At 44.9% G+C, this 12,059-nt stretch overlaps 1 protein-coding gene across 1 annotated transcript in view; it reads left to right on the plus strand.

Annotated features, from left to right (window-relative positions):
• The window catches only part of LOC127655150 (IgGFc-binding protein-like), a 69,444-nt gene that overhangs the window by 550 nt on the left and 56,835 nt on the right, over nt 1–12,059 (plus strand). The window contains 16 exon segments of the mRNA XM_052142797.1: nt 814–839; nt 1,584–1,727; nt 2,134–2,399; nt 2,509–2,593; nt 2,744–2,896; nt 2,998–3,168; nt 3,487–3,584; nt 3,708–3,786; nt 3,912–3,989; nt 4,067–4,260; nt 4,352–4,495; nt 7,740–7,875; nt 11,012–11,256; nt 11,365–11,513; nt 11,609–11,737; nt 11,878–12,016. Of these exon segments, the coding sequence (XP_051998757.1) occupies nt 814–839; nt 1,584–1,727; nt 2,134–2,399; nt 2,509–2,593; nt 2,744–2,896; nt 2,998–3,168; nt 3,487–3,584; nt 3,708–3,786; nt 3,912–3,989; nt 4,067–4,260; nt 4,352–4,495; nt 7,740–7,875; nt 11,012–11,256; nt 11,365–11,513; nt 11,609–11,737; nt 11,878–12,016 (2,236 nt within the window).

Below are 12,059 nucleotides of genomic sequence, written 5' to 3' on the forward strand. Positions count from 1 at the left end.
TTAGTGTACAGCAGGGTTTAAGGCACGCCTCAAGGAAAATTTACTTCTTTTTTTTTCTGGTAACAAAATTTTGAAGATCGAAAAAAAAAAGATATTACCCCAAATACAATCCATTCACTTATTGGACAGTTTTATAAATATATATATACATTTGATTAACCTTGAACAAAACTGAAAATGATAAATAAGTATTTCGTCTGTAGATTTTCATTAGCTACATACATTTGCAATAAAAAATTAGCTAAAATTGCCCTTTAGACACCACACGCAAAGATCTATCTCATGGATCAGGAAGATCTAGCGGTGCATAGTGACAAACAGGTGTTTAGGATGGCGCTATGGTAGTTTTTGTTACTATTTAGTGTTTTGGGATCAAATAAAATGAATGTTTTCTGTTTTCCCCTTTTTTTATTGCAATGTACAAAAAAGTGAAAAATCATAATGAGTACAAAATGACTAATACATTTATTAATTTACTTGATATTTAATATCTGATTATATCTGATTAAAATAGTGCTTTTTAATCAAAAACAAAGCTTCATCTTTGTTAAACTGATGAAACATAATTAAGGTAGTAAATTATATTAGGTATAAAGGCGTTATGTTGTGACGATGGCAATTATTATGTAATATCTGAATTACACATTTATATGCCTTTAGAGAGAGAGAGAGAGAGAGAGAGAGAGAGAGAGAGAGAGAGAGAGAGAGAGAGAGAGAAACAAAGAGAAAAACAGATTAGGCTGTTAATATGATATACTAGCCATTTCTCCTTTTCTGGTATTAGTTTAACAGCTTCTTTTTTTTTTTCTTTAGATATGATTTGACTCAGAGAGATGCTGGTAAGTTATTTATGATATAAAATGTTATGAGGACAGTGTTTAACCATGAAATGACCTCTTTGCTCAAAGTCTTCCTGACATTTTCCAACCATTTATTTCTCTTTTCTTTTTCAAATGTTCAATAAAACAATATGAGCTACCATTATTAGATCTAAATGTATGTATAGAAGATTTTCATGCATGTCTTTCACTGATGTAAACACTGGGGAGACTTTGTTCTATTGCAAAAACAAATTACAGCAAAAATAAAACAATTAAAGCTTCATCACATGCTTAGCATTTCACAAACCTCTTACAAGCTTGCAATCCAGCACATAGCCATGACATTACAAAATACAAGAATTGGCTGTATATGTGTGGAGCATGGTATGCCCCCATAAAGCATATCTATAGTTAATATACATGTACAACTTATTATAAGAACATTTATGGAATTGGAAATTCTGAATACAATAAAATGTGAGCTATTATTGATTTCTCATTTTAGATCTGTTTTTTTTTTATTTTATTCTATTAATTTATTTGTTTTATTTGATTTAAAATAATGTCCTTAAATATTTATTTTGAAAAAAAAAAAAAAAGCACTTTGAAATATAGCCAGTGATGTAGAACATTTCTAAATATTGAGGATGTCTAAGCCAAGGGGGGAAATAATTGTGCTACTGCCCCCCAAAATACACATATACAATTTTAACCACTGAAAATAGTTTCAAACAAAAAGGTCTTATTTATCTTTTGAAGCAGTGTTGTCCTCATGTGACTTCAACAACAACGAAGAACCTTTCTGCAACTTCCAACAAGACATTTCAGATCAGAATGATTGGACACGTAATACAGGATCCACCCCAACACTAGGCACTGGACCCAATGGAGACTATCCTGATGGATGTGAGTATGAGTGCCTCACCAAGGAACAACAGTACAGTGATCAGTCACTCAACTGAAGATGCTCATTCATTAAAGAATGATTTTAGCAGACACTTTTACAATTTTCAAAATGAGAGAAAATACAGTGCACAGAAATTTCTACAAAATTACAACATTAACTAAAGGGACAATCCCCTCGAAGCAACACCGAGTTAATCGCATTGCTACATGATTATATAGAAGGTTATGATCTCACATACTATGGCCCTGCATTCATTGAGGAATCTAGGCTACTAACTCACTTTGGAGGTTAATTTCTTATGTTGGGCTACGATTAGGTCACCACTAATTTAGTATTAGGTTAAGAGTAGAATATTTTTATTTTCTTGCCTTCATCCATTCTTAAATGTAATCATTTTCCCCATAGCTGGCTATTACATATATCACGAGGCTGACAACATTGTGAATGGACAGAAATCACGTCTACTCAGCCAGACAATTAACAATGGGCCTGCTGAAATCTGTGTACAGTTCTACTACTATATGTATGGCAGTGACAGCAGAAATACACTGACTGTGTTGGCCAAATATACCGGCTCTGAGGAAAATCTGTGGCAGAAAATGGGAATCCAAAGCCCTTCATGGCTTGGGGCCTCTGTCACAGTACCCATACCAGCCGGACAGACCGTTCAGGTGAGTGCTAGTGCTGATTAAAGTGTACATGTATGACTGTTTGTTGAGCGTTAAGGCTTTAACATGTTGGCAACTTTTTAAATGCAAAATATAACATTTTCTCTAATAGATTGTGTTTGAAGCAATGCGAGGAAATTCTTCATCATGTGACACTGCCCTGGATAATATTGTCATCACTGAAGGAGCCTGCCCTGGTACTTAAACCCACTCTCATTGCATGTTACAAAGATGCACATTGAAATACAGACCCATTAATATATAATCATATGATAAATAATATTGTTTTAGAATTAGCTTTCTGCACAACGCAAATCTAGAATGGACCTTTATTTTTGTTTATACAGGGTGTTTAGCTGGGTGTGATTTCGATGACAGTGAATTATGTGGCTGGATGAATATAGTACCTGATGATGAGGATATCGATGGCTGGGAGTTTTGGGTTGGGCAAACAGATACACCAGACACTGGCCCTGAAGACGACTTCTCCAAACCAGGATGTGAGGACATCATTGCACACTGTGGCTTTGATTAAGACAACAATTATTTATTTTTTGTTCAACATTCCATGTCGTTTCAAACTTTTTTTTTCCCAATGCAGTGGGGAGATATTTGTTAATGGACTCCTTCTACAGTGTGGAAGGAGCATCAGCTCAGCTCTGGAGCCACTCTACCTCAGATGCTTCCTCTGGTTGCCTACAGCTGGACTTCCATTACTATTTGTATGGCACAGCCTCCGAAATGGTGCTTCAGGTCCATGCAGTCACTGCTGGTAAGATGCCACAATCTTTTGTTGTAGTACATTACAGACTGTAGTATTAAGGCACTGGTAAATTCAAAGGAAAATTATGAAATAATATAATAAAGATCATATTTATATGTTCAAGCAATGTAATCCTCACATGAGATATATAATATTTCTAGATTTCTAGAAGTTATTATAACTAGTGATTAATAAATTGTCTGAAATATTTTTCTACACATTATAAACTTTACAGATATTTAATGTTATTAGAATAAATACAGTAACACACAATTAATTCATTAATAAAAACAGTTTCTCAGATATTTATATAAAATTTATCTGTAGGTGGGGCACTTGGAACCCCTATTTTCAGCCTCAAAGGAAATCAAGGTCAGGGTTGGAAGCCAGCAATGGTTCGCTACACTGATACTGCAAATGTGCAGGTCAGTTTTTTCTAAATTAGAAATTCATGAATAAGCTTTTTTAAATTTGACACATTGATCTGATCCACTTAAAATACGAAAAAGATGTGTGTGTTTACACTGCTAATCACATTTTCATTTCAGTTTGTAATTGTTGGTGTTTATGGGGAAACAGAGAAAACGGATATTGCAATTGATAGTGTCTGCATTACCACTTGTAAAGGTAGGTGGCAGAAAAAGCCATATTTCATATTACTGTGTCTAAACGTCAGTCCCACTTGTCAAAGACAATTGCACAATCATCTGTCAAAATTTCATTCTAATTGTTGTTTAAACACTTTTGTTTAGATGAAATTCCAACACCTAAACCTTCCACACCCCAACCCACAACACCTAAACAATCCACGGCAAAACCAACCACAACAGGTATGTATATTTTCTTAACAAAAGTAAAAATAAATACATTTGGATATAGCTAAACAACCTTTAATATCTTCCCACAGTGACATGCCCTCCAGATTCTGAGTACATTGAATGTGGACCAGCCTGTATTCCTAGCTGCAAAGAACCCTCCACCAACTGCAGTGGTTCTTGCATCAGTGGCTGCTTCTGTAAACCAGGATTTGTTTTCCGTGGAAAACGCTGTGTTCCTATTGAGCAGTGTGGCTGTCTAGATGAAGACAACAATTACTTTGAGGTGTGTGAATTGTCATTCAAGTGAGGCTTCATTTTAATCCAGTTCTGTGACTATAGTCTTGACTCTAAACACGGTCTGTGTTTGCACTCAGCCTGGTGAGATCATATTGGGAAACGGATGCTCCAAGTTGTGTCGCTGTGCGAGCAACTACACTTTTGACTGTGTGGACAACACCTGTGACCTTGTGACAGAAGAATGTCGGGAGGTCGTGGAGTGCATGGCTGTTACCCTAAAGGTACTGTATAGAACTGCAATCTTTCCTTAATCCATAATTATTACAACTGACAATTGTCAGTGGTAGGATTAGTTCACCAAAAATGAAAATTCTCTAATCATTTACTCACCCTCATGCCATCTAAGATGTGTATGACTTTCTTTTTTCTGCTGAACACAATATCTAAGCTCCGTGAGGCCAATACAATGCAAGTGAATGGTGATCAGGCCTTTGAAGCTCCAAAAAAGAGATAAAGTCAGCCTAAACTTCAGCGTGGACTCCAGTGGTTTAATCAGTTTCCCCTGAAGCGATCAAGTTGGTTTTGGGTGAGAACAGACCTAAATGTAACTCCTTTTCCACTGCACATCTTGACAGCAGTTTCCTTGGCGATCACTTCCTATAGGACTATTTATCGCACCGTGTATGCGTCAAGCACTAGGAAGTCTAATCGAGCTTGATCGCGATCGTGCCCAAAGATTGCAATGGCAAGATGTACAGTGAAAAAGGACTTACATTTTGGCCTGTTCTCACACAAATCCAACTGGATCGCATCAGAAGACATTGGTGAAACCACTGGAGTCTGATGGATTACCTTTATGCTGACACCATCTCCTTTTTTGAAGCTTCAAAGGCCTGATCACCATTCACTTGCATTGTATGGACCTTGAGAGCTGAGATGTTCTTCTAAAATCCTTCGTTTGTGTTCAGCAGAAGAAAGTCATACACATCTGGGTTGGCATGAGGGTGCGTAAATGATGAGAGAATTTTCTCTTGAACTGCTCTTGCAATTGCACTTTCATCATGTTTCAAAGCACAAATCTTTGTTTTCAGATTTTGTGCCATCTCCTACTTAAACAATTTTGTTGTAACCCGCACAAGAAGAGACAGTAACAAAGTAGATGAAAACTGCTTTTATTAAGAGCAGGCAAAAGTACAATAGGGAAAATCCAGAAGAAGAGTAGTCAAGGGGAGCGTAAGGTCGAAGCCGGGGAATCAGGATAAGGCAAAGGGGCAAATCTACAAATAGAGTGGTCGAGGAAAGCGTAAGGTCGAAGCCGGGTAATCAGAATCAGAATAGCGAGTAATACTAACAGGTAGAATAAACAGGGGAGCTAGGGGAACACTAGAGCTGGCAAAGCGAAGGGGTAACTAAACAATAACCAACACGAGTGAGACGAAAGGGTCGTGATAAATATAGGGGAACAAACGAGCGGTGCAGGTGAAACGAATAACTAGGTGATGGGACAAGTGCAGGTGTATACAATGAAGGGGTGATTGAGACGAGTGCAGGTGTATTCAATACTCTGGCGATTGGGAGCGGGCATGTGAGCCCGAGGGGGGAGATTGGGAACGAGCATGTGAGCTTGAGGAAGCAGAACGAGCGTGTGAGCTCGAGGGAGCAGAATGAGCGTGTGAGCTCGAGGGAGCGGGGCGAACCGAAGGAGCGGGGTTTGTTACAGTACTCCCCCCTCTGCTACGGATGGCTCCTGACGGCCGCGCTCGGTTGCGAGGAGCGCGACCTCTGGGAAGTGGTGCGGGACGATCGGGATGCTGGTGATGGTAGTCCAGCTTAAGAGCTGGATCCAGGACAGGTCTCCTCAGGTCCGTAGCCCTCCCAGTCAACCAGGTACTGCAGCTCGCCTCCCCGACGTCGGGAGTCTAGCAGAGCCCGGACCGTATAGGCGGGTTGACTACCGACATCGAGTGGTGGAGGGGGTATCTGGGCTGCCGTGGGTGGAAACATGAGGCTGTAGTGCACTGGTTTAAGAAGGGAAACATGAAACACAGAACAAATTTTGTAGCGGGGTGGTAAAAGTAATTTGTATGTGACAGGGTTAATGCGTGAAATAATTTTAAAAGGGCCAACATACTTGGGACTGAGTTTTTTCGACGGGAGCCGGAGACGGATGTCTCGGGTGGAGAGCCAAACCCTTTGACCCGGATGGAACAGGGGGCAGGGACGGCGTCGGGCGGTCTGACTTAGCCTTCTGGGTTTGGACGGAACGTTGTATCCGGTCGTGGGTGGCTCTCCAGACCTGGGCACTCCTCTGGGCCCAGGCATCCACCGCCGGAACGTCGCTGGGGTCAGCTTCCCACGGGAACAGAGGTGGTTGGTAGCCCAGGACGCATTGGAAGGGGGTGAGGTGTGTCGATGAGCTGACAAGGCTGTTCTGGGCGTATTCGGCCCAGGGGAGGTAGGTGTGCAAACTGCCCTGGTTTTGGGCGCAGTAGGCCCTCAGGTACCTGCCTATCTCTTGATTGAGACGCTCGGTTTGGCCATTGGTTTGGGGGTGGTATCCCGAGGAGAAGTTGAGTTGGACACCCAGCCTGTCGCTGAAAGCTCGCCAGAAGCGAGGTGTGAATTGGGTACCCCGATCAGAGGTGATCTCCTCGGGAATACCGAAGTTACGGAAGATGTGGGTGATCACCAGGTCGGCCAGTTGTGTCGCGTTGGGCAACCCGGGCAGAGGAATCAGGCGGCACATTTTTGAAAAACGGTCTATGACCACAAGGATCTCGGTCCGGCCGTCGGAGGGGGGCAAGTCCGTGATGAAGTCCATAGCAATATGGGACCACGGTCGGTCAGGTACTGGTAATGGCTGGAGGAGACCTGCAGGAAGGTGACGAGGCGTCTTGGACTGGGCACAGACGGGACATGAAAGGACAAAGTCGTGAATGTCGTCTTTGAGTGAGGGCCACCAATATCTCCTAGCGAGCAGCTCGGTAGACCGGGTAATTCCCGGGTGGCCAGAACAAAGTGTAGTATGTACCCACTGCATCAGTTGAGGGCGAATAATGGTGGGGACATATACCTTGTTGGGGGGGTTTGAGGAGGTGCGGGCTCGTCGCCTTGAGCCTGCAGGATGGCCTCCGTCAGTTCCCACTGAACGGGTGCAAAGACGCACGACGTGGGGAGAATGATTTCTGACTCAGGGAGCCATGGCTGAACAGGCGAGAAAGTATGTCCGCCTTGAGGTTCTGGGAGCCCGGACGAAACGTGAAATCGGGTGAAGAACATAGCCCACCTGGCCTGTCGAGGGTTTAACCTCTTGGCGGCGCGGAGGTACTCTAGGTTCTTGTGGTCGGTGAAAACGACAAAGGGGAACCTAGAGCCCTCCAGCCAATGGCGCCATTTCTCCAGGGCCAGCTTGATGGCCAGCAGCTCTCTATTCCCGATGTCGTAGTTCTGTTCGGGGGAGGACAGCTTGTGAGAGTAGAACGCACACGGGTATAACTTGGCAGGAGTCCCGTGTGGTTGGGAAAGTACAGCCCCCACCCCTACCTCAGAGGCATCTACCTCTACCACGAACGGGAGAGTGGGATCGGGCTGCCGCAGGACTGGGGAGGTCATGAAGGCCTCCTTAAGGGCCTGGAAGGCTTGTCGGGCGGGTGTGTTCCAGGTGAGGAACTTCGGGTTGCCTCGTGTGAGAGAAGTGAGGGGTGCGGTGATTTTGCCGAAGTCTCTAATGAAATGCCGGTAGTAATTGGCAAAACCCAGGAACCGTTGGAGCTCCTTGAGCGTACTAGGTTCGGGCCAAGATAGGACTGCGGCAACTTTGTCAGTCTCCATCTCCATAGTTCCTGCTGACAGGACGTAACCCAAGAAGGAGACGGAGGGGCGGTGAAAGGCACACTTCTCTGCCTTCACGAATAGGTCGTGCTCTCGTAGTCTCTGTAACACCCTCGAGAAGTGGACGGTGTGTTCAGAGAGTGTAGCGGAGTATATTAACAGGTCGTCGATGTAGACGATGAGGAAGAGGTCTAGCATGTCTCGGAAGACGTCGTTCATAAACGACTGGAACACTGAAGGGGAGTTGGCGAGGCCGTACGGCATCACCAAATACTCGTAGTGCCCCCTGGTGGTGATGAACGCCGTCTTCCATTCGTCCCCCTTGCGGATGCGCACAAGGTTGTACGCACTTCTGAGATCGAGTTTGGTGAATACCTTCGCCTTACTGACCTGTTCGAGGGACGGTTGGATGAGAGGTAGGGGGTAGGTGAACTTCATGGTGGCCTTGTTTAGGGCCCGGTAATCGATGCAGGGGCGAAGTCCGCCGTCCTTTTTGCCCACGAAAAAGAAGCCGGACGCCACCGGGGAGGTGGACGGCCGGATGATGCCTAGTTTGAGTGCCTCATCAATGTAGTCTTCCATGGCTTTAGTTTCGGGTAATTTTAGGGGGTAGACTCGGCTCTTGGGGAGTGGGGACCCCGGAAGGAGCTCGATGGCGCAGTCCACGCTACGGTGGGGGGGAAGACTAACCTGGGTCTTCTCGAACACGTCAGCAAAAGAAGGGTATTCAGGAGGGATGGTGACAGAGGAGTTTACTTCGGGGCTCTCTACGGAGGTGGAGGACACAGGAAGGGAAATGCAGTGTGATAGGCAGTGGTCGGTCCAGCGCAACAGCTCCCCTGTACGCCAGGAAATGTGGGGGTCATGAAGCGCCAACCAGGGGTGGCCTAAAACTACAGGGTCTCTGGGTGAGTGTACTATAAAAAATTGGATTAGCGCCGTGTGAAATAAGTCCACTTGGAGGGACAATGGCATGGTCCGGATGGAAATGAGGCCCGATCCGAGGGGTGCCCCATCCAGAGAGTTAACTCTGAGGGGGGGCATGACCGGACTGAGTGGGATGGATAGCTTCTGGACCAAGCCATCGTCTAAAAAATTTCCCGCTGCCCCGGAATCCACTAGGGCTGGGGTAGAAAAGGAGACATCGTTAAAACTCAACATTACTGGGAGGCAGAGTTGTTTCTGGGTAACGTTGAGAAAGACAGATGTTCTCACCTGGCTTCTGGAGAGGGAACGCCGAGGACCGGCTGGGCAGGAGTCAATGCAGTGACCCGGGGTGCCGCAGTACAGGCAGAGGTTCAGTGTCAACCGTCTGGTTCGTTCTGCTTGGGTTAGTGGAGCGCGACCAAGTTGCATGGGCTCGGCTGTGGAAGAGCGCTCGGGAGTTATGGGTTTGGGCGGGTTGAGAACCGTAGAAGGCTCGTGGACGACAGAAGGGCTCCGATAAGCACGGTCCCGAAGCAGGTTGTCCACAGTGATGGAGAGCTGAAGGTAGTCCTCCAGTGACAGCGATTCTCCTCGGCATGCTAATTCCATTTGGAGCCGGTCATTCAACCCCAGGCGGTACACAGTCAACAAGGCTGGGTCGCTCCACCCGCTACCCGCGGCAAGGGTGCGGAAATCGAGTGCAAAGGCAGCGGCTGTGCGTGACGCCTGTTTTAAAAACACGAGGCGGCTGCCTATATCTCTGCCAGCTGCCGGGTGATTAAAAACCACAGCAATCTGGTGACAAAATTGATCATACGACAATAAAAGGGGGCTATTGGCAGTCCACAATGCGGTAGCCCATTGCCGTGCTTTGCCCGAGAGCAGGGAGATAACAAAACACACTTTCTCACAGTCAGTGTGCAAAAGGGGGTGATAAGTCATATATACAGTGCATTGCATCAAAAACCCCTGACAAGCATCTGACGAACCATCAAACCGCTCGGGGGTTTGAAAGCTCGCAGCGCTGGGAAACACAGTAGGAACATCAACGGACACAGGGACAGACACAGGTGGCACAGGAAAAATCTGATCGGAAATAGCACATACCGTTTGCATTTCTTGTATTTGCTGTCCCTGAGCCGTGAGTGCTTGGTCGTGTTTGCCAATGGTAGATCCCTGGGCAGAAAGCGCCGTGCATATCCGCTCTAGTGAGCTGCGGAAATCCTCGGCGGCTTTCATTGTGACTGTCTTCTGTAAGGTTGGTTATTCTGTAACCCGCACAAGAAGAGACAGTCACAAAGTAGATGAAAACTGCTTTTATTAAGAGCAGGCAAAAGTACAATAGGGAAAATCCAGAAGAAGAGTAGTCAAGGGGAGCGTAAGGTCGAAGCCGGGGAATCAGGATAAGGCAAAGGGGCAAATCTACAAATAGAGTGGTCGAGGAAAGCGTAAGGTCGAAGCCGGGTAAACAGAATCAGAATAGCGAGTAAAACTAACAGGTAGAATAAACAGGGGAGCTAGGGGAACACTAGAGCTGGCAAAGCGAAGGGGTAACTAAACAATAACCAACACGAGTGAGACGAAAGGGTCGTGATAAATATAGGGGAACAAACGAGCGGTGCAGGTGAAACAAATAACTAGGTGATGGGACGAGTGCAGGTGTATACAATGAAGGGGTGATTGAGACGAGTGCAGGTGTATTCAATACTCTGGCGATTGGGAGCGGGCATGTGAGCCCGAGGTGGGAGATTGGGAACGAGCATGTGAGCTCGAGGAAGCAGAACGAGCGTGTGAGCTCGAGGGAGCAGAACGAGCGTGTGAGCTCGAGGGAGCAGAACGAGCGTGTGAGCTCGAGGGAGAGGGGCGAACCGAAGGAGCGGGGTTCGTTACATTTGTCATTAGAGCTGTCAATTCTCATCTTGAAATCTTGTAACTGTTCGTACATACACATTTGTTTCCTGATGCATCTTGCATTTAAATAATGCTTTATTTATATTATCAATACTTACGTCTGACACCAAGTGGTTGTTCACTTATAGGGACCTCCACATGTGTTTCCTCTGGTGACCCCCATTACACCACCTTTGATAACCAGCGCTATGACTTCATGGGAAATTGCTCTTACCTGATGTCCGAGCCTTGTAACAGCACAGATGTTCCTTACTTCGCTGTATACACAGACAATGAGAATCGCTACAACAATCCTCATATCAGTTATGTAAAAGCAGTACATGTCCATGCACTGGGAGTCAAAGTGTCCATTCTGAAAGGAGGGATTGTGCAGGTAAGTGAAAAAGATATTATTTGTGATATTATACACTATACTATATTTCAAATATTTTTGTTTTTGAGGCACATTTAAACTTACAGTTTGTTTTCTGATTTTTCTCAGGTGAATGGTACCAATGTGAATGTTCCTTTTAGTCCTGTCAATGGTGTTGACATTTTTAAGTCTGGCGTACACTACACAGTGGCCTTGAACTTTGGCGTAACTGTACGTTATGATGGAAACCACTTTATGGATATTAAAGTTATAAAGGAGTGAGTATGAGTCTTTTAAAAGCCTTAGTCTAAAAGACTCTAAGTGGTCTTTAACAGCATTTTCATACAACGGTTTGTTTGTGATCAATTTACAGCTATGAGGACAAACTTTGTGGACTGTGTGGCGACTACAATGGAGACCCTAAGGATGACTTCCGTACCCCCACTGGTGAACTGGTCAAAAAGCCCACTGACTTCGCCAACAGTTGGAACAAAGACCCTGAGTAAGACGATGTGCAATGTACACCTTATTACTGAGCAAGACTTTGTTTTGTGTCAACAAATGGACATCATAGAAGGACTTAGATGTCCAAACATTAATGGACATCATAGAAGATGACTTGTCTTTGTTTATGCCCTTCAGCTGCGATAAGACAGTGGTAGACCCGAGCCCAGGGTGTACAGATACTGAGCAGGACTTGTATGAAGGGCCTGCTTACTGTGGTGTCATATTGGACCGCAATGGTCCATTTGCTGCTTGCCATCCAAAAGTCAATCCCAATGTGAGTGAAATCGAATCTGTTCATTTGTTATGCATAAGTTCAT

This window comes from Xyrauchen texanus, chromosome 2 (assembly GCF_025860055.1).
Source record: "Xyrauchen texanus isolate HMW12.3.18 chromosome 2, RBS_HiC_50CHRs, whole genome shotgun sequence".
Lineage (NCBI taxonomy): Eukaryota > Metazoa > Chordata > Actinopteri > Cypriniformes > Catostomidae > Xyrauchen > Xyrauchen texanus.